This window comes from Delphinus delphis, chromosome 8 (genome assembly GCF_949987515.2).
Source record: "Delphinus delphis chromosome 8, mDelDel1.2, whole genome shotgun sequence".
Lineage (NCBI taxonomy): Eukaryota > Metazoa > Chordata > Mammalia > Artiodactyla > Delphinidae > Delphinus > Delphinus delphis.
In genome coordinates, this window is record NC_082690.1 from 102,838,245 (window position 1) to 102,860,388 (window position 22,144).

The following is a 22,144-nucleotide window of genomic DNA, read 5'->3' on the forward strand; positions in this document are numbered from 1 at the left end:
CTGAGCTCCCTGAGTCTGGGCCATGCACACTGCTGTTGCTCAGGGTGACTCTCGGCTTTCGTAAGGGATCTGCTGTCACAGGGCACACAGGCAGCCACCAGGCCCTCAGGGTGCTCTGCTTGGCAGGTAAGGGGGCACCCAGTGGCCTTCCGCACCCCAGCCAGGGGTCCCTGAGGAGAGGAGAGAAGGCGTGACTCCTCTAACCTCGCATCCAGCCTACGGGGCTCCAAGGGGAGGAGCTCTGGCTTGACATGGTAAAGCCTTCATGCTCCCCAAGTCCAGCCTTGTCCAGTGTAGGCTGGTGTCTTCACTGCTACAAAGGTGGCCCTGGTGTGTGTGTCTAAGACAGAGCGAAGTCTGATGCCCGCAGAGCCTGGCCTGTCAGTGTCTGCGCATCTGTGGGACTCAGCATGGAAGCGTTTGTGTGCCTGAGTTGCCCTACACGTGCCCAGGCCCTGGTGTAAGCTGGCATCCCACTGTAGGGCTCTTTTTTACCTTGTGTCTGTCTGACCGTATGAATATCTGCAGTTGTCTGTGTGTCTGGGGCTGGCCTGTGTGTTTGTCAGCCTCTGAGTTTCCTAGGGGCCCGTGTGGTTCTCTCTATTTCCAGGGCCTGCCTGAAAGCGTCTGGGTACAAGCCTACACGGCTGTGAGCCGTGAGCCCACACTGGCGTTTTCATCCTAGCATGTAAGCGGGTCCATGAGGGTCTGTGCACTTGAACCTCTCACTGTCCTTCTGCCCACGGCTCTCTCAGCCAGCACGGGGCAGCTTCTCTGGGCATCACTTCTGCCAGGAGAGGGGCTGAGCCCGAAGACGCTCTCTCTGCTTCTCAGGGGCTGCTTCTCAGTCGGCACCCGCGCGCGTGACTCTGCAGTGCTGCTCAGCCTGTATCTCCACATCTCTGTGTTTCTGCGGTTCTTCTGCAGTACCTCCACTTCCCCTCCCTCTTCATCTCCCGCACTGGGGCTCTCTTCCTCTCCCTCCCAAGGCTCTGGCCACCTCCTCTCTCGCTGGCTGGGTCTGCACGACAGCGGCTCCATATATCTCCCTGCACCCCTCTGGGAGCTGCCTCCGTCTCCGCTTCTGTCTGGGTGACTATTTCCATCTCGCTCCCTTGCTCCTCCTCTGGTTTCCTCTCACTCTGAGGCTCTTTCTCTGCCTCCCTCAGATTCTTGCAGAGTCTCTGCCTCCTCATTTCTTTCAGGTCCTCATTTCTGTCCCTCCCCTGTGCTCCTCAGACCTTGGTTTGTCCTCGGCCACCACAGCTGTCACACTGTTGAACTGGGTCTCTTTGCATCCCCGTGCTCCCCCAGCCCCAAGACCGCGAGCTCCCTGCAAGCAGGGGCTGTATGCTGTGTCCTCAGGGCGCGGCACAGGACCTGATACTAGTAGGTTGTCGATGAAGGTTTGTTGAAGGCACTTGACCTATTTTTTGCTCTCGTTGTCACTTGTCGCTCTCTCCTTTTCACCATGTCCCTTACTTCTTGAGACCCTGGGGTTCCTTTTCTCTGGGTCTCCATGGTTACTTCTCTTCCTTTATCGAGATCACCTAATATGAACCTTTGACTTGCTCTTTGTAAAGACCTGGGTTCTTGCCTTGGTTCTATCCTTGGGAACAGTCCTGCCTCCTTGCCAAGATCCGTTTTGGGTTACTTCTGGATCTTCTCTCTTTGGTTTCTGCATCTGCCTCCCCATTTCCGCCTGTCCCTCTTTTCTCAACTCATCCTTCCCTCAATTACGACAGACTCTCCCTACTTCTACCTTCCTTCCCTCCTCTCCTCCCCCATCCACAAACTGGACCCTGACCTTGCATCCTTCCCTGTTGAGCTGTGCCGCCTTCCTCCTAGCTGACCCACTCCCACAGTCTCGCCCCCACCCTACAAATCCCAACTTTTCCCTTTAGCCCTGCCCCGCCATCGTCCCGCCCCTACAAGCCACGCCTTTCCCGCAGCCGAAAGCCTCGCCACTTAACCCCGCCCCCGGTGCAGGCAGCTCTCCTATCAGAGGCCGCCCCGCCCGCCCTGCCCCGCACCTCCCCTGCGCCCCGCGCCGCCTACCTGCCGGGTACCGCTCGTTGACCGGCCAGCTGTCCACCTGCAAGGTGGCATTGCCGCCGCTTCGAGTGAAGCGCACCACGTGGTATTTGCCGTCGCTCACGATGGCGTTGGGCTCGTCGATGGTAATGTCGTCCGTGCCCACGTTAAAGATCACCCCCACGGTGCCCTGGTCCTGGGGACAGGGAGGTAGAGGTCAGGGATCCGGAGGGAGAGACCGTTCACTCCTTCTAGAACTCCACCTGTGAACACCACCGGTCCAGCTCGGCAGCATTTAACAGCTTTACAACACACCTCCCAGCCGCGTCTTCACTGGACCTTTTCACCTGCCCAAGGAGGTGGGCAGGCTTGTCCCCTCCCTGCCTCATATGCAAGCAAGGGAGTAACTGAGGCTCAGAGAGGTTGGGGAAGCCACCGTGGGGTGCACAGCATGGGCCTGGAGCACTTCCACTGACCACACCTGCCTGTTGCTTTTTGGTTCAATCAAAATGTTCACAGGGCACCTCCTCCATGCAAGGGCCACTGAGCCTCCAGGCCCCAGACAGGGACGACCAAGAGGAACCCAGGACCAGCGGGACCACAGAAGGTGGAGGCTTCACCAAGGCACAGCCAACAGAGAAATCCACAGAAGCCAGCCCTGTGCCTGAGGAGGGTCTGGCCTCCCCACTCCTCACACCTCCAAGCTCAACCCTCGCCTCCCCTGCATGTTCTGCACTGGGCGAGTCCCTGAGGGCTCTGGCACCAGGGCATTGGCAGGTGTCAGCCCATGGAGGTCAGGCCTGAGTGCGGGGGCAGCCCCTTTGCAGTCAAGGGGGCACAGGCGCAGGGTCTGGACTGTGTGTTTTGGAGGGAGTCAGGTATAGAAAGAGATCAAGAAGACAAACCATGTTGGGCTTATTAAGGGAAGGTTAGCTTGGGGGTGTAATGGTAGAGGATAGGGCCAGCAGCTGGGAAGGGACAGGAAGAGGAAAGACAGGGACTGAGGCCTGGAGAAGGGGAGCAAAGAGTCAGTCTGAGCAACCTCTCCCAGGCCCAGGCTCCAGAGCGGACCTGCATAGGGAACCCTCAGAGGCCACCCAGGATCCAGCCCAGGAAGAGTTCTGTCCATGGTGCCAGGGTGAGAGGGAGAGCCTCACTGAACCCCTAAATGGTGCCAGGTCCTCTGTGGGTACTGTACACACATGCTGTCTTCATCCCCACAGCAACCCTCTGAGGAATAGACAGCATCCCATTCTACTGAGGGGGAAACTGAGGCTCAGGGAGGCTAAGTAACCTCCCCCAATCTCACAACTCATAAGGACGGACCCCCAGATTTGAACCCCAGTTGGCCTGACTCCAAAGCCAAGTGCTCCCTCCCGCTTTGCCTGCCAGTCTCGGGAGACACTGACTCAGGGTGCTGGAGGTGGGGGTGATCTGAGAGGCTACTGAGGCCAACCTTCCTTCAAGACCAAAGACGTCTAAAGAAGCCAGTGGAAGGCCCACTCGGCCCTAAACCTGAGCCCTTATTCCATTCCCTGTACTACCCAGCAGCACCCCCGAACTCGGCCTCCTGAGTTCCTGCACCCCTCCTCCCACACAGGACAGACACTCGCGCAGGCTCACACAGTCACGGGGACCAGATCAGCACGGAAGACACTACACTCCTGGAGTCTTCCTGAAAGACTGTTGCAGTCCGGCCTGGGCATGAGGAAGCATTTAGTTGCCACCTCCAGCATCCAACACGGCTGAGAGACTTGGTGGCCCTGGGTGTGGGGATGGGGTGACTCACAGACGGGGCAGGGATTGGGGTTTTGCAGAGAGAGCTGGGGGGGCAGGACGTGCAGCCGTGGCCCACTTGAAGATCCACGCCCTATCCCTTCCCCACTGTGGGTCCAGTTCTCCCCCTCCTAGAACCTGGGAAAGATACACGCGCACACACACACAGAGTCATACACACACACTCACACACACACACACACACACAAGTCATACACACTCACACACACACACACACAGAGTCATACACGTGCAGCGTCCCTCAGATGCAGCAAAGCAGGGAAACTGAGGCCGAGCTTGCCTAACAAAGGGTACTAGCAAGCCGCACTCATCCACCACCCACAGACTGACGACATCCAGGGAGAAGGGGTGGTCTCTGCTCCCCACGTGAGAGGAACAGACCTCAGTACTACTGTCAGTCATAGAACAGCACCAGCCCCTTGGGTGCCGCTGAGGGTTTCTCCCCACGAGGCTCAGCTGGGTGGTGACAACGGTCAAGGAGCAGAAGTGGTCTGGGAGCCGGGATGGCAGAGGGCTGTCCAGGGCGGCTGGAAGGCAGGACACCTGCGTTTCCTAGGAGGCAGCCGAGCCCAGAGCCCAGAGCCGTGCACTCCAGGGGAGAGGCAGCTCCCAGAGCTGCTCCCCACGTGAAGTCAGTTGTCACTTCTTTTAAAGTCATTAATTCCTAATTCCCCAATTACCTCATTAGGCGGCGGTGGGAGAACGAGGCCGCTCCTACAGCAAATAATTATGGGAGTCAAAATTAATTTGGCAAAGTGGAGCGACGCTTTATTAGAAACGTCAAATTGCTTTTCTCTCATTTTGCTGCCGCCTCCCCACTCTCTGAGAGCTGCTAATGACGCGGCGGTGGGAGCTGATATGTCACCAGGGGAGAAGGGGGCTTGGGGGCTGCCCCAGGGGGCTTCAGCCCGTCGGGTGCCCAGCTCTCCCCTCAGAGCTGACCTCTCTCATGGCTCCCACGCTTCCTCCAGGGCCCCCGACCCTCGCCAGGCTCCTCATCCCAGGGGCAGCCCCGCCCCGCCCCGCCCCGCCCCGCCGGCTACAGCACCAGGTACCAGGCCTCGTTCCTCCATAACCCTCGTTCCTCCATAACCCTCGTTCCTCCATAACCCGGCACCAGGCGAGGGCTGTGGGCAACTGCTGGGAGAGCAAAGGAGACTCCTTCTCCCTGCACCCTGATCCCCCTGCCCCTTCTCCTCAGCACTGGGGAACCCTGTCCCCTAAACCTTCAGGCATATCAACAGAAGTTGTCAAATGAGGCGGACACAGTGCACCCACAGATCTGCTCACCCAGGCGGATGCTCACAGGTGCTCAGGACATTAGTGGACACAGTGCTTCCTACGGGCTGGGCAAGGAGTGTCCTCAGTGCTTTATATACATGGTCTCGCTTATTAAACCTGCGAGCATCTCTGTCCGCTTATCATGCCATTACACAGATGAGGACACTGAGGCTCGGAGACACAAGGTGATGCACTAGGGCAGAGCAAGGACGCGGCAGAGCTGGGACTCAAACCCAGGCATCTGCTCCAAAGCCACACACCACCTCTCAGGACTATGTGATGAGAGAGCAGCAGCCCTCACTCACAGAGAGGGACCCGGAAACACAGTCACACCTGCCACGCAGAGTCAGGAGACTGAAACAGCAGCAAACGCCACACTGCCAAGAAATACAAATATAGAGCGACACACCCGATCAGAGGCCACGAGACTGTCCCCCACGGCGCCGCCCCCCAGCACTCCTGACACGATCAACGTGCACGGGGCCCACACTGTCACATACAGTCACCGTCCACACTGCCTCTCACGCAGGTGGAGACGCTCACACGCACAGAACTTGCAGGCCTTCTCCCCAGGCTACTCCTTACTCTGCTTTCCTTTCCCCCTCGTTTCCCTGCCCGGCCTCCCAGGCCCGGTGTCCATCAGCTGCCACTTCTACTCCAGCTCCGCTCTGTCCACGGTCCATCTCTCCTCAGACCTCCTTCCTTCCCTCCCTCGTGTCGGGGAAGGGGTGTGCAGGCTGGGGACCCTGCAAAGCTGTCATGTAAGGAGGGGCCAGAGCCCAAACGAGCCTTCTCCCCTGGCTCCCTCGCTCCCCTGAAAGCTCAGGGCCCCTCACTCAGACCCTTCCAGCACACAGAGCCTGGCCAGCCTGTTCGACCCTCCCAGCTCGGGGTCCTGGCCAGGGTCACCATGTGGGATGCGGGCAGGGAAGGGAGGGGGCCGTAAGCGGCTGCATAGGTGGAAAATGGAGACTGAGGTCAGAGGCCCAAGGGTTAAGACAGTGGGCCGGGGGCAGGGGAGAGGCTAAGAGCACAAATGAAATGGAGCAAGGCTTGAGGCCACAGGGAAGTGTGTGGGGCCAGAGCAGAGAGGGGGAAGAAAAGGGGCCACCCGAAGACCAGAGTTAGGATGGAAACTGTGAGAAGAGGAGCCACAGGCATGGCGGGGGGCCTAGAGGGAGGCAGTGGGGAGCAGCAGAGGGCGAGGAGGGGAGCTGGGCAGAGAAAAGCAGAGCTGAGCAGGACCGGAGGCCAGAGCAGAGATGTGGGGTAGGGCCGAGGTCAGGGAGGAATGAGCAGGGCTATGGCCAGAAGGGCTGTAAGGGAGGCCGGGTAAGGGGGCGGCTGGGAGGGCAAAGGTCATGGGAACAGTAATCAAGGGCAGGGAGGCCCGAAGGAGGGGACAGGAAAAGGTGCAGGACACAGTGGGAGGCATAGGCGGTGCAGGAGTGAGCAGGCAGCAGCCCAGGGCAGTCACAAGGTGGGGATGTTCCCACAGGCTGCAGGAGAATGGCCGGGAAGGCTCAAGGAAGCCCCTGAGGTCTCAGGGTGGGGAGCTGGGGAGCTTCAGGTGAGCGGAGGTGGCTCTGGGGGCCTCAGTGAACAACCGGGAGGAGAATGGGTCTCAGGTGCGGAACCACAGACTGGAAACCCCAGCACTCAGGGAACAGAGGTTCTGAGGGCTCCACGGGAGGGAAAGATGCGAGGTGCTGGTCCCATGACAAGAGAGGACTGAGTGGATTCGGGGCAGAAGGCTGGGGGGTCGGGGGTGCCAGCCCTGCGTCCTTACGATGTGCAGCTGCAGGTAGTCCCCGAGGCCGGAGGCGCTGTCCACCCGCACCAGCACGGCGCTCCGCTGGTGCGTGCTGAAGCCCACGGCCAGGCGGTCCATCCTCGTGCTCGGCCGGTCGTTGGGAGGCCATGTGTAGGTGATGAGCGCTCCCCCCTTCCCAAAGATGTATGTGGTCCCGGCTGCAGAGAGAAGGAAAGGGAGACAGAGATACGAGGTCAGGAGGGCGAGATTAGCAGGTCCTTGGGGCTGTGACCAGAGCACCGGGACACCAGGTTTAGGGTACGGGGGCTTCAACTGTGATACCCACAGCGGCCGCCAGGCCCTGCCCTCCTAGGGAACAGTTGGCAGGCGGGTGCCTGGGTGGGAGCCCGTGCAGGCGCACAGACAGATGCAGCCGCCTCATCAAGAATTCTAGCTTTAATTACAGCAAAACAGAGAGGTAATAGAGAGAGTGACACACAGAGAGAGAGAGCCCGGAGAGAGGCTGGCTGCAAGGGGACAGAGAAGATCGCCAGGGACGGGCAGGACCCAAGGGGCCTGGGCCTGAGCCATTCGGCTGCTCCCAGGGCTGGCAGAGGTGACAGGTTCGAGGTATGTACTTGTGTGGGGCCTGAGCTGAGCAGGCACCAAGGCAAAAGCAGCCCCAGGCGATGGCGGCCGGAAGAGCAGGGGCTGTTCGCTCTGACTCACAGCCTGCAGGCTGGCCCCGCTCCAGCGCCTGCTCCCCACCCCCTCCCAAGCCCCTGCAAATCCTGGTCCCACTTTGCCCGGACTCCCTGCTTCTACTCCCAGCTAGGGGGCTGCCTGGGTGCCAAAACGGGGTGGGGGGGAGGGGGGGTCCTGGAGCCCTGCCCAGAAAAGAAGAGACAGACAAGGGGGTGGGGGGGTAGAGATTGACAGCCAGAGGAGGAAGGAGGCAGAGAGACAGATGGACAGAGAGGGACAGAGAGGGGTGTAGGTGAGAGAAGGCGGGAGAGTGGGAGCCAGAGATGATGAAGAGATCCCTCTCCCTACCCTCTCCCATCCCACCCTCTCTCCCCCTCTGTCTCCTCTTTGCCATCCGGCTGCTGCCGGGGCGGGTGTGAGGTCCCTAACGATCTCAGCCCCAAAATAAACCCTATTAGTCGCCTTGTTCCCTCCTGTGGCTGCCTGGGCTCCCTGGGGGTGGGGGCAGACTGATGGCCAGGGTGGAGGCAGGGGTCAGGGCCGGTCGCCCAGTTTCCGGGAAGGGAGCTTTGTCTGGGAGGCCTAGAGGACTAGTACTCTGGGGCCTTCAGAGAAGGAAAGACAACAATCTTGCATTCTTTAGAACATAAATGGAGCAGATGAGACTCATAAAATGCTTAATTAAATAATTAGCCACTAACAACTCCTCTCAAAGCACTTCTTGCGGGTAGAGGGGTTCAGGGGAGGACTTATCCAGAGAGAAGGAGAGAGACAGATGGGGCGTGAGGGCACAAGCCTGGAGCAGGCTGGGAGAAAAGCAAGGCCTTGGGGGTGGGAGAGCTCTGGGTGGGATGGGAAGTCCGGGTCAGGGAAGGCCTGGGGTACTTCCCTGGAGCCAAAGCGCTCTGCCAAGATGGCAGCCAAGCTGGTAACACTAAGGCCAGGCCTCTCAGGCACCTTGGGGTCTCTCACCTCAGGGACTGGGAACCCCACTGTAGTTTGGGCAATCGGGGATCAGGGGTCTCTATCCCAGGAAGCTCCTAGGCCCCCGAAGGAGAGGGGACTCCTGAGTGCCTTGGAGGGAGGCACCATCTGCCGGCCCAGGAGGAGCTGAGAAGGGAAGGCTGTTGCCTGGGTCGCAGAGAGGCAGCGAGGCCAGCTGGGGCTGGGGGGGCAGGAGCTGTCACCCAGAGCGCTTGTCATCAGGGCCCTCGGTCTCCCCAGGCAAGGCTAGAGGGGAGAGGTGACTCCCGGGGGGGCAAGGCAGGTGGGAAAGAACCACCTTGATGTCAATTAACTGACATCTTGCCACAGCACATTGCAGGGAAAGTCCCCGCGCAGAAGCTAGAGGGAGCTCGGCTCTGCCCCTCCAAACTGAGGGATGCTTCCTACCTGAGGGCCCCGGAGGCTCAGTGGTGAGATCTGAACTCTCAGGATGGGGTCCCAGGATCAGGGTGGAGAGCTGGACTGGGGCAGTGAGCCACACACCCGCCTCCAGCAGGTCACTGCCTGGACAGGGCAGGGCCCGAAGGCTAGGAGCAGGGTAGGCCTCAGTCAGCAACGGTCTCTCCACTCCCAACACTGCAGCACTCTGGAAAATCGGCTGTTTCCATGGTAACCGTAATAGCCAGGGTCCTCCCTTCCCCCTCCACTCACTCACAAGCTGCATGTACAAAATTTGGGGGGTGAGGAGGGCCAGGGGCGCTAAGATGCTGACCCTCCTCCACATACACCCCTCCCTGCTTCCCAGACCTGAGGCTGCTGCCTCTCACCCCCTGGGCTCCAGCGCCTCCCAGTCAGACGCAGGAGGGGCTTACTGGGTTTCTCGATCCCTCAGACCAGCGAAAGAAACTCCATCTACCTGGAGCCTCCCAAATCTCCCAGGTCTAGGGGAAAGGAGGCCCCTTCTCCTCACTTTCCCACCCCAGGAACCCAGACAGCACATCAGGCTGAGCCCGGAGAGGGCGCGCGGAGCGAGCACGCCCAATGCCCCATAGGGCAGTGAGGCCGGAGGGATCCAACCCCGCAGACCCCGCACCCACACACAGGCCACGACGCAGCCAGCTGCGCACAAAGACCCAGTGTGGAGAGGCAGACCCCAGACAGGAGACAGCCGGGAAACATGGCGGTAAGCGCACAATGACGGGCCCTGGCAGGCGGCGAGGGCAGCGGCTGGCTGGCACTGCGCAGGACGGGACAGGCGCACGGGTCCCCGCCCCCGAGGCCCATGGCGCACGGGCCGCACACCCCCGCCCCAGCCTCCCCCAGTCCCCAGCCAGGGCCCTGCTCGGCCGGGCCTCCCCCGGGATTTATTACACAGCTGCTCTCCCACTGCCGCCAGTTTTTTCCGGGGGGGGCTGGCCTGTTAAAGCCTAAGGGCGTTTATTACACGGTGGGGGGATCGGGTGGAGAGACACTTGTTGGGCCGAAGAGGTGAAGGATGAATGGTTTATCGGACTGGGGCGGCACTAATTACCCTGGGGAGACATTTCTCTCCCCGGCACCCCGCTCCAGCCCGGGCGCACAGGGCTCGGGCTGGGATGAACGCGGGCGGAGGGGCGGGACTCCGCCTGGTCCCTCCCCGTCCCTCCCCGCCGCGCTGCGTAGGCGTAGGCGCCTCCCGCCTCTCACTCCGCAAGCCGTCCTCTGCCCTGGCCACCGGGCGTCCTGGGTCGGGGGGCGAAGGCACATGGAGCCCAGGACACCGAACCACAGCTAGAACCTCTGAAAGGTTCCGGAGAGGGCTCCAGAGAAGAAAGGGGCCAAAGCCAAGGCCCATTATGTTGCCCTAGGGTGGTCCAGACCCATTGTTTTTGACCTCCCCAGGAAAACGCTAGTGAGCTTCAAAGTACACAACATTGCAGTGTGGAAGGGTGGGGAGCAGCCCTGAAGCCCAAGGCAAGACAGCCTCTGGCCAGACACAAAATGCCCCAGGCCCAAGTGGCCACCACCCAAAGGCCCTGGCCTGGAACCTTCTGCCCACACCCAACATAGTCCCCTCAATGCCTCCTGGACCCAGAAATTCACTGATCCAATAGAACACTAAATGATCAAGAATCTTCTGTACAATTCCCACACACCTGCATTCTAGAAAAAAAAAGAAAAACCCCAACCAACCATTAATAATGGTTAGCTTACCCAGACCCAAACAACATAATCATCCCATGTGAAAAACCACCCATGCAGTGCTGCCCCTGTGGTTCAAACTACACGTGCAGACCCTCTGTCTGCCTGTCCCTGCCGCATCAGAAGCCATGACAAAAACCTTCTGGTGGATCTCGAATCATGAGAGGATAAAACGTCTTGTACCATCCAGGAAAGCCGCAGTCCTGGGTGCCCACAGCCCACGCCAGCTCTCTGAATACAGACCCTCACAGTCCGCGGGGTTATCTCTCCAGGTCCAGAGCCCTGGGCTCAGGTCGCTCTTGATCCCAGAACAATAGCCCCTCAATTCTTAAGCCTGTTCTTGGCCATAAGACATCCAGTCAGAAATCCAAGTGAACACACCCATATCCAGCAAATCAAATGAAATGCCAGCCCCCTTTAGAAGCTGGAGTGATGAATCCAGAACCCGTGGAAACTCCTGACTCAGAACCGAACCGGGATTGACCCCTCTATTCCTGGCCTCAGAGGGTACAAGAAATGAAGGTCAGGGGCTGCAAGGCTCGTAAAGGGCTCTGAAACTAGAATCAGGGTCAAGGATCAGGAGAGTGTCTCCCCCTCAGGCCATTTTTAGGACCCGGGTGTACTGGTCCTCCCAAGCTCAGACTGACATCAGGTGCAGGAGTGTCAGTGAGTGTCCGGCAGGTCAGTAGGGATATTATGTAACGGGTGGGGTTGAGGGTGGAAAGGGAAAGGCAGGAAAGAGTGAGGAGAGGAGGGAAGGAAGGCAAGGAGGAATGCAGGAAGAACGCAAAGAGTCGGGAAGTGGAGACGCAGGTGCAGGAAAGAGAGGCTTCTCACACTGGGTGCAGCCAGGAAGATTTCATCTGGCACAGAAAGGAAGGGTCTCCCCTGGCCTACAAAGGTCTCCCAAGCTGGCCTCTTCCTCTACCCAAGCATGGGGTCCCAGCAGAAGCCCATCCTGTCGCCTCCCCCCACATCTGAGGTGCGCCCAGGTGAGGTTCAGCCATGACAGCTGGCCTCCTCCCTCCTCTTCTATCCGTCCTTTGACCCTCTTCCTTCCTCTTCACTGCCTGACCGTTCTCGGGCTCCTCCACTCGGTCTCCCCACCACCTTCCATCACGGCCCCGCAGCACCCTCCACCTCCTCTGCTTCCACGTGGTCCTCGGCAGCCATCGGCCCTCTTGGGGCTGTTTGTCTCCTCTGCACAACAAGGGAGTCTCTGAGGCCATCCCAGCACCAACATTCCATAGGTTCCCCCAACACCCCCCCTACAAGCTCTTTCCTCCATTTTCTCTCCCTCTCCCCCAGCTCTTTGCATCCCGACTCCAACTCCTTCACGGAGCCTTCTTCTGGCACTTTGGCTCCCAGGTCCCTCCTTCCAATCTGCTCAGCTCCCCTGGGCCAGCCCCTCTCTCCTTTCCTTTCCCCTTTCACCTCCTCTCCTCTTCCCCCCACCATGATTTCCCCCAATAGCCTTTCTTCTCTTGTCCCTTCATGCCTCTCCTCATTGCCCAGAAAGACCATGTCCTATCTGGGTGTCTCTGGGGACTGAGCCTCAAGGGAGTCAGAAGGGATGATGAAGGGGACGGTGAAAGGCAAACAGGGCCAGATTGCTCGCAGGGAGAAAAGGGGAGTTAAAGTCAGGTGCAAGGTGTGTGGGGGGAAGTGGAGCAAGGAGTCTAGAGAGCATTGCACAGAGAGGACCCCAGCTGGGACAGGGGCTAGCCAGGGACACTCTGCTGGGCAAGGGAGAGGAAAGGAATGAAGGAGAGTGTTGGAAGAGGCCGCTCCTGGGAACTGGATGAAGAGAAAGTAGAGACATGAAGAAGATAAAGGTGAACTAGGAAAAAAGGGGGAAGGAGAGTAGAAAAGGGGTGGAAGGACTGAAAGTGATATGGGGGAACAAAGATTGGGAAGCAAGGATGGACAGATGTAGAACAATGATGGGGAGGCAGAGATGAGTGCAGAAATAGAAGGCCATGAGGGCATAGATGGGAAGTGAAGATACAGGCATGAAAGATGCGGGCAGAACAAAAATGGAGTAAAAAAATATGAGAGGGGATGGATGAATAGAAATGGAAGTGATGGGAATACAGAAATTAGAGGCAACAAGGTACAGAGTGAGAACTGGTGAAGGCACAGTGATGGGAGTCAAGATAAAAGGTGATGGAAGCATGGAGATGTCAGAGTGCGAAGATGGGAGGTGATAGGGGTTCAGAGATGGGAAGTGATGGGAGGACAGGTATAGGAGGTGATGAGGATATAGGGATGGGAAGTAATGGAGGTACAGAAACGGTGAGTGTTGGAGGGATGAGATGGGGACCGAAGATGAAAGGTGATGAAGTATATGGATGGGAAGTGATGGAGGTACAGAGATGGGAGGTGATGAGTTGCACCATATGGTAGGTGAGAGAGGTACAGAAACGGTGGTACCCTATGGAAAGTGATAGCAAGGTACAGAGATGGGAGGTGATGTGGAGTACAGAGAAGGGAAGTGGACTAAAATGGGAGGTGATGGGGGTCTCTGGGATGGTAGGTAACAGGAGATTTGAGATGAAATGTGAAGGAGAGACTGAGATGGGGAGTGATGGAGTCTGACATGGAATAAAACGTGAAGAGGGACACACATGGGAGGTAGTGGGGAGGGCAGAGATTGGAAGTTATGGGGATGCAATAACGGGAAGTGATGGAGGTACACATAATACGGAAGACAGAGATGGAAGGTGGCAGGTACAGAGATGGGAAGAGATGGCATCCAGAGAATCTTAGAGGTCTAAGGTATGAGGTGATGAAGGGACTGGGCTGGGAGGGCCAGCAAACCCACAAAGGGCAGAAACCAGAAGTGATAGAGGTCAGAAATGGAAGGTGATGGAGTCTGAGAGGGAAGAGGAAGTAGGTTTTGAGATGGAAGGTTATGGGAGGGGGCGCTGAGATAAGAGGTGATAGTCAGTGTAAAGTGATAGGGGACTGACTCTGGAGGTGATGGGGAGGCTGGAATAGGGGAACAGAAATTCAAACAGTGGGAGGTGGGAGATGCTGAGGATCAGGGGTGGAGGTAGGGCAGAAATGAAGAGGTGTGGAGGGGAGAAACCGGAGATTCAGGGCATGAGGCTGGGAGAATAATGGGACAGTGGAGTGAGGTGACTGCTTGGAGGTGGTGGAAGGACAGTAACAGGGGAAAGACAGGACAAAGACGGGACAGTTGCTGGAGGAACAGAAGTAAAATAGAGACAGATATGAAGAGGTGAAAGAGGCAGAGATGGAACACGTCTGAGCCAGAGATGATAGGTGGGACAGAGGTGAGAGGTTGGTGGGGGACAAAGATAAGAAAATAATGGGTACAGAGATGCTGGACCAGCAGTGGGAAGGCGACGGTGAGGCAGAGGTGGAGCTAAGCCAGGTGGAGAAATGATAAGGGGCAGGGATGGAGGAGGTGAAGACAAGAGAAACGGAAGGGAGAGCTGGGCAGAGAGGATGAAAGGACAGATGGGGAGGTGGTGAGGGGACCTAAACAGGAGGGTGATAACAAACCAGAGATAGGGATTCGGAGGTAAAGGTGAGGCGAGGAATGAAAGTGATGAAGAGATGAGGATGATAAAGGGACGGGGTGGGGGGATTGTGATGGAGAGGCGAGGGTGGGGCTGAGATGCTGGGAACCGAAGATGGTAGGTGAGGGGATGCGGGCCCGCAGGGCCGAGGGGCCGGGCCTCGGCGCTCACGGGCTGGGGTGCGGCCCGCGGGGGCCAGGGCCGCGCACACGGGAGGCCCCGGGAGCCAGCCGGCCGGCCGGTATCGGCAGCGCCACTTACCGTGCCCGCCGCGGGTGAGGAAGGGCATGCGGTTGATGGCGATCGGCACGGTGCCGTGCTTGCTGTGGAAGTGGTGGACGTGGTGGGTGGTGCTGAGGCTGGAGGAGACCCGGGCCCCCTCGGCTGCCCCAAGCAGCAGCAGCAGCAGTAGCGGCAGCAGAGGTGGCGGCGGCGGCGGCGGCACGGGCCCGGCCAGGGCGGGGGGGCGGCGCGGGCACCCCCCCGGCCTGCTCCCCCCGGGGGGCATTTCGGCCCGGGGGCGGCCGCCTCACAGTCCCATGGCCGGGGGCAGGGACGCGGGGCTGCGTAGCCCCGCGAAGCCCCCCTCCGGCTCCGAGCCCCGGGAGGGGGGTAGGGGTGAAGAGAAGGAAAACCAGAGCCCAAGCCTCGGTCCCGAGCCAACGAAATCAACTGGATACCGCCGGGAAATCCGGGGTCCGCAGAGTGGCAACGCCAAGGTCCAGGACGCCTGGGTCCATCGCGAGGAGCTAAGGGTCTCCCCGCATCCCGGCGGGGTCGGAGCGGCGCAGAGAGCCGTCAGAAACCCGGGGGAGCGCCCGGGGGAGGGGGCATGGTGCCGGGTGGAGAGGTAGGGGAGGCGCGGGGGCCAAGCAGGGAGGGGAGAGCGGGGGAAATCCTGCAGAAAAACCGAGCCGGGGAGGAGGGGGACTGGAGGAGAGAAGCGGGAGACCGACGGAGGCTAGGGCCGCTGCCGCTGCCGCTGCCGCCCGACGGAGACAGGGGAAAGGAGGGAGGGGCCGGGGGAGGGGGGGCGGGAGAAGAGAGAAGGGAAGCAAATCCGGGTGAGGGGGGAATGAAGGGAGAGGAGAGGAGGGGAGAGGAGAGGAGGGGAGGGGAGAGGAGAGGAGGGGAGAGGAGAGGAGGGGAGCGGGGCTGAGCAGAGGAAAGGCGCGAGCCTGCTAGATTCCGGCGGAGAGATGGAGGCAGCGGAGTGTTGCTGCAGAGGCTGAGAGGGCTGGAAGGGAGAGGGAGGGAGAGAGGAGGGAGGAAAGGAGCGGAGTGGAGAGGGGAGGCGAGGGGAGGCGAGGGGAGGAGGAGCGCGGGAGAAGGAGGGGGCAGGGCGGAGGGACCCGGGCGGCTCCCGATCAGCGGGCGGCGCTGGGCAGCTCTGCCGCGCGGCTCCCGGCTAGCCCGCTCGGGGCTCGCCTCTCCTCTGCGCGAGCCCCGCCTCTCCCCCGCGCCCTGGCGCGCGCTCCCCTCCCGCCCCCTCCGGAGAAGGGGACCTGCTGAATAATTGAACAGGACTGAGGCTAGCAGAAGAGGCCGCTCTCTCCCACCTCCTCCCTCCCCCCCACCTGGACAAACCCCAGGAGTGCTCGCTGGTCCAGGGCGCAGAGATGTGGACACCGCCACCTCTGCACGCACGCCTCGGAACACACGTGCACGCTAGGATGTGGACGGGCTCGGGTATGGAGACACCCACGTGCCCATACAGGCATCAGTGTGCACGCACGCACACATAAGCTCAGATACATACATGCATACATGTGCTCATAGGCACTGGCACACGAACTCACACTCAGCCGAGCGTGTACACATGCTCACGGAGGCAATACATGCGCACACACATACATGTTTGGTCACAGGTAATGAATGAACAGCCAACGTACACACGGACGGCTCCCTCCAGCTCACCCTCCAAAAACAGGGTCACCCATACGCACACAGACAACGCACCCAGAGGCTCAAAGGTGCTCCAGAGTAAGACATGCCACACACAGAGTCCCTCGCCACCTCTCCAAAAGGGTGCTCCCCTCCCCCACACACACACCCTCCTGGACTCCTCCAATCCTTCCTGTCCACTTCCCCTGCCCCTCCCGCTGCCTCAACCTCTACCTCTGGGGAGGGGAGTTTCCAGGATACTTATCCACTGAGTGGCCCACTTGTGACAAAACCCTTCCTGGGCCACTTATGTCCAGCTGAGGAAGTCACTTCTCTTTCTAGGGGCCCCTCCACTGAGATCTGCCCCCTCCCAGACTTTGGGACACCTCTGGGAAGCACGTGTCACAGGCCCAGAGATAAGTGCAGGGGGGCTTTCTTCCCTTCCTCTGGATGCCACCTCGGCATGGGGCCTGGGGGGGGCTGAGGGGGGGAGATGCTGAAGGTAGAGAGGGAGGGAGGTAGAGATGGGACCTGGAAGGAGGCAAAGAAGGAGTGTCATAGTGTGAGAAGGAGAGGTGGTGAAGAAAGGGCAAAAGGAAGCAGGTGCAAAAGGGGAGGGAGGGGCTGGCTCCTGCTTATTGATTCTGAATTCCGTTTTGGAGCAAAAACTGCTACCAGGAGCCCCACAAGTTCTGCACCCAGGTCCTGGGTGCAGTCAGAACCCAGGACAGCTCCTCTGCCGCAGCTGCTACCTCCCCAGCCCTGCTAGATGCCAGGGCCCCATTTGGCCCCCAGCCCTTCAGAAGGGAAGAAAGGGGTCCTCAGAGGCACCCGGGAGGAAGTTTCCAGGTGGTGCGTGGCCCCATGAGGGAGGAGAGATTGCAGGCTGAGGAGCAGGGCTGGGGCCCCCAAAGCCTTGTCCTCCTGCCCTCTCATCCCGTGCACGCTCTTGGCCCTGGCGCTGAGGTAGAGACTGACATGGCTCTGAGCAGGCAGAAAATGTATGGTCCCGGAGGGAGGGAGGGAGGGAGGGAGGGAGGAGCCAGTGGCAAGAGGAGAGGAAGGGAAACCGCCTAGAGGCCAATCAATACCAGTGAGTGGGAAGTGGAGAGCTGGAGGGGGTGACGCTGGGGATCGAGGGGGAGAGACAGAGGGTAAAAAAGAAGGGAGAGACAGAGGTGTGCAAGAGATCAATAGAGGCTGTGGAGCAAGTGGAGAGACGAGAAACACACAGAGGGGCAGAGATGGGGAAGAACTGACTGCCCGGGCGAGCCAGAGACAGGCTCTGGGAGGCTGAGCTGCCAAGGCGAGCTGTCCTGACCTCAGCCCTGGGACTTCAGGCCCTGCCAGGAAGCGTGCCTCCTTCCAGCTTCCTTCCTCTCTGAGTTCATATTCTCTTTTTCATTCTCTCTCCACTCTTCTCTCTCCCATCCTGGAGATGACTTCTCTCCCTCTGATCTCTCTCCTGCCTTCCCAGGGCAGACTCCTGAGCCCACAGAGGTACCTTCAGCCCCAGGTGTAATGCCCATATCCCAGACGGAGAAACTGAGGCCACACAAGGGGAAAGGCTGTCCTGAAGGTCGGACTCCTCCTCATTCCAGTCTCTTTACCACCAGACAGCTCCACACCCCAGGCCCAACCCTCTAAGGACACCTGGGCCATTCCCACCCGCCTCCCTCTCTTCAGGCACAGGGGCCCTTGGTGCCCAGTGGTGCCTCCAGGGCCTTCACACTTGGGGGTGAAGCAAACAGGCCTCTGGGCCAAGTTCCTGCTTGACGTTGTGCATCAGTGGAGCCTCAAGAAGACCCGCCATAGAGAGACAGCACGAACATGAAACAGCCAAGCCTGGAGAAGCGGGAGGAGGCACAGCTTCAAGAGAAAAGGGGTGTGGCTTGACCCAAGATTCCTGCCTCGACCTTTGGGGCCAGAGATCTCAGAGGTACCCCAGGGCCAGGGTTTGGAGGCTCCCAGATTGCACCCACCTTGTCCTTACCTCCATGGCTTTGCTCAGGCTCTGCCACCAGACACACAGACCAGTGCTCGGGGACAGTGACACTTCCCAAGACGTGCCCAGCCCCAACTCTCCCTGCCTCCCACCTGCCCCCAGAGAAGTTGCTCCAAGCTCCCTTCCCACCCCTGCTGAAAGATGGCTTGACTCCCTAAACCACCATCCCTCTCTACGCTCCCTTCCAGAAGGCTCCATCATGTGGGAGTGTAATAGTGATGACGGGCAGTAGCTCTTCTCAGCCCTGATGCCCTGCAGCCCGGGCCAGCCATGCCCACCGTCGGCACCGTCTCCACCTCCGCCACCACCCCCAGCCCAGGGACTAAATGAGCAACAGGGGAAGCAAACTTTAGGGACGCCTAGCTTCTAGCACCTGTGAGTTAGGGCAGGGAACTGCCTCTTACTGAGGCCTCAGTGTCCTCAGCAGCTAAATCGGATGGTTGGTCTCCATCCTACTGCCTTCTCTGAGGACAAATTAAAAGGGCTTTGCAAGCTGCAAAACACGAAACAATCAGTGGGGAACGTTACTGTTAAACAGCAAAGTCACCACCATCCCCAGATCGCCCGTGCAAAGCTGAGTGAGCTGGAGAGGACGAGGCCCAGCCCCGTCTCTATTCCCCGGCAGCCAGGGCTGGAGCGCCCCTGAGCTGGCCATTGTCTGGAGGCTGGAAGGTACAGAGAGTGGCAGGTCGGACAAGAAAAATCCTGGGGGACAGGACGGGATGTGGAGGTACCGAAGGACAGGTCTGCCTTAGAGCACCAGGAAAGCACTGAGGGAGATTGGTGGGCATTCTCACAAAGTAGAAGAAAAAATCAAGACCCACGCAAGAGCCCAATCCCTGAAACCAGTAGGTTATCTATCCCGTAAGAAACTCAGGACTCTGCCCAGATGGCCAAGGCTCTGCAGTGTGGCACAGAGGCAAAGGCCCTGACCCCCGTTCTCAGCCCAGATCTACCGTTCACTCCTCCAGAAATCCACCCACCCCTCCAGCCCTCAGCGTCCATGTCTGTAAAAGAAGCCCTAGCCTCCTCTGTGTGTCTGTGTGTGTGTCTGTGTGTGTGTCTGTGTGTCTGTGTGTTTCTTCCAGGCAGCTGACCCTTCATGTCCCTGGTCTCAGCAGGGCTACCCCAAGGAAGACCACTCAAATGACACCTGAAGAGTCTGCGTGCTCCCCAGCCCGCCCCCTGCAAGCAGGAGGTTGGCTCTCCCCCGCTCTTGCCCCACTGCCCTCCGTCTGCCAAGCTCAACCAGCTGCTGGCCACCAACCACTAGGGACTGGAAACTGCTGCTGAAGCTGCCCTCTCTGGGAAGGGGCCTCAAACAATATGCGGGCTGGCAGCAGATACCCAGCCAGGGAGGAGAAGAGCCAGGTGAGGACACTAGGGAGTGTTCTTGTGGCTCCAAGGGACACCCTGCAGCTGGGTGGAAAACCAGGGAACTGCACCACAGCCGGCTTCCAAGGAAGCCAGCTCCAGAGGCCTGCCCTCCTGAGCCCGTCCTCTGGGGCGCAGGCCTACCCTGGGCAGGAAATCCCAGGCTTCCACTGCACGTTTCTGAGGGCACCAGAGGAAAGGGGGTGCAGGTCGACAATTCCCACCCCCACCCTGTGCAACAGTGTGTACGTGTGAGCTACGACTTGTGAGACCATCGCCAGGATCGCATGGGGAGAGCGACAGAGGCTGACGCCCTTGGTGAGGGGTGAAGGGAGCGGTGTCCCGCCAGCTCAGAAGGAAGAGGAGAGGCCGTCTATCAACGATTTGCCCCAGACATGCAGGCAGCAGCAGTCCTGCACAGGCCCGAGAGGGGACTCCGGGAGGGGACGGCAGCCAGCAGCTCCCTCGGTCTCTCGTGACGAGAAGGGATGAGAAGCAAGCAAGCAGCACGGCTCTCAGAGACCCTCCCTCCTCCGGAGCATCCCTGGGGCCGGGGACGGGCCAGGATCTCCCCCCAGCACCCCGAACTCTCCCGGTCCCGCACTCACGGTCGTTGCAGACGGGGCCTCCGTAGGAGGTCATGGTGCAGTCGCAGGTGAAGCCATCCCACTGCTGTAGGCAGACGCCCTGGTTGGCACAAGACTCTTCGGTGCAGGTGGTGCTGGGGCCTGGAAGAAGCAGGAGGAAGGAACACCCCCAGCTCAGCCAAGCCCCCTCTAGCCTCAGGAGGTATGGAAGCTTCGGGGCCAGGCCGAGAGATCTTGCCCTCCGTTCTGCTGGGCAGAAAGGGCCAAGAACTGATGGGGGTGGGAGGGGGATGGAGGGGAGCTCAAGGACTTCTAGTCTTGGCCTGGAACTGTGATAAGTGGCCGGGGTGGGAGGCAACAGGGAGGGCAAGTGACCCCCCTGACTCCCCCATACTCTGCCCCAGAGTGGCAGCTCCTGTGAGGCCTGAGAAGGCCACCCAGCGGCCCTGGTCTGCCTCTACCGCTGGCCCCCCTGCAGCGTGCAGAGTCACACCCGACTTCCGTGCCCCACACTCACCGTCACAGCCCCTCTCCACCTGCCCGATGCGGTGCAGGGCGTCAGCGATGAGGTCGGGGAGGCGCCCGTTGAGGTCCACCGAGGCCAGGCAGCCCTGAAAGCCATCCCGGGAGGCCACCAGTTTGGGCAGGTTGTGGAACATATTCTTGCTGAGACCGCCAATGTACAACTCCCCTGCAAAGGGAGTGGGATCAAAACCTCGGCATCCCGCTCCCCAGGTCCCCGTTGCCCTCCCAGGACATCGGCACCCAGCTGTCAGGTCATGCAGCCCCACAGTGTCCCATCCCGGACTCCAGTTTCCTCTCAGAGATGCAGCAGCCCGCAGATGCCCACCCTCCACTCTTCTTTCTTCCTTCTCCACTTTGCCATCTGTCTGCTCCCCTCCCAGAGAAGCCCAGATGCCCGGGAAAGGGGGGGCACCTGGAGGAACCTGCTCCGTGCTCTCTCCCACACATCTGATTCCAGTTCCGGCCTGTAATCAGGGCCTTTCATAGATGTGCAGCCCGATCCCCTCCACCCCCACTCCCTCCCTTCCGAAGTCTCCCATCCGCAGAACTCCTTCAGGCCTCTGCCAGCCTCTCCCGGCTCTGAGTTGTCTCCTGGGGGTTCTAAGCCCAGCACCTTCCAACAACAACTAGGGCTTGGCCTGGGGACTCTGGGTGACACGGGGAAGTTCTCCTCAGGGACACATCAATGCCTGGCCACATAGACCCTAACTCCCTGGAAATCATAGCTGGCCCCCAGCAGAGCTCCAACAAGACATGAGTCAACCCTGCTGCCCTTGCCCTGCACTCAGTGCAATGCAAGACCAGCCCAGACCACCCCTGGTTTGCTGCCACTGAGGATTATCCAAGACACATCGCCCCCTTCTGGCATCAGGGAGAATTGACAGCACTGTGCCATTCGTCGGGCCCTGGATCTGACCAAGCTTCTGGTTCCAACTCTGCAGCCGGCTCACTTTGTGACCTTGGGCAAACCATGTAGCCTCTTGAAGCTTCCATTTCTGTCTCTCCAAGAGGGGGATGAATAGTCTCTAAGGGCCCTCCCCCAGCTCGGACAGTCCCAGTCGCACTGACACCAGGGGTCCCTAAGGGACTGAGGGCTGCTTTGGGCATGTAAGGGTCGCTCACGTTACCCCGGTGGGCTCTGGAAAAGCCGCAGGCCTTGTCCTCACTCCTGTGCCAGAACCCCGGTCTCTAAGCTCATCCTCTTCACTCCTCTCTCACCCACTCATTCTGGGGGCAGGCAATGACTTTCATTAGCTACTGAAGACACCCTGGGGAATGTAAGTCCCTGGTATGACGCTGAGCCCACCAGGGAGGCTCTGAGTCCAAAAAAGTTCCCAGACCTAGTCCAGCCAATGCCCAAGGGCTATGACCAGGGCAGCATGTGGGGACCCAGTTATTGCCCCTCCTTCCTCCCCACATCACTGCCCCCTCCTGCCCCAGCAGGGAGGCATCTGCCAGGACACTATTCTCTCTCCAGCCCCCAACCAAGGCAGACTTCTCAACCCTGGAGGGCCAAGAGGTCTTC

The 22,144-nt window shown here is 59.7% G+C and overlaps 1 protein-coding gene across 14 annotated transcripts in view; it reads right to left on the reverse strand.

Annotated features, from left to right (window-relative positions):
• NRXN2 (neurexin 2) overlaps positions 1–22,144 on the reverse strand; it is a 99,699-nt gene that overhangs the window by 22,571 nt on the left and 54,984 nt on the right. For 10 of the 14 annotated variants that reach the window (XM_060019162.1, XM_060019165.1, XM_060019167.1 and 7 more), the window contains 4 exons: positions 20,612–20,785; positions 20,116–20,235; positions 6,902–7,083; positions 2,059–2,230 (listed from right to left, as the gene is read on the reverse strand). In XM_060019162.1, coding sequence (XP_059875145.1) covers positions 2,059–2,230; positions 6,902–7,083; positions 20,116–20,235; positions 20,612–20,785 — 648 coding nt within the window. Of the gene's footprint in view, positions 1–2,058; positions 2,231–6,901; positions 7,084–14,505; positions 15,376–20,115; positions 20,236–20,611; positions 20,786–22,144 lie in introns of those variants that run through there. The other 4 variants (XM_060019158.1, XM_060019159.1, XM_060019156.1 and 1 more) reach the window with 4 other exon arrangements.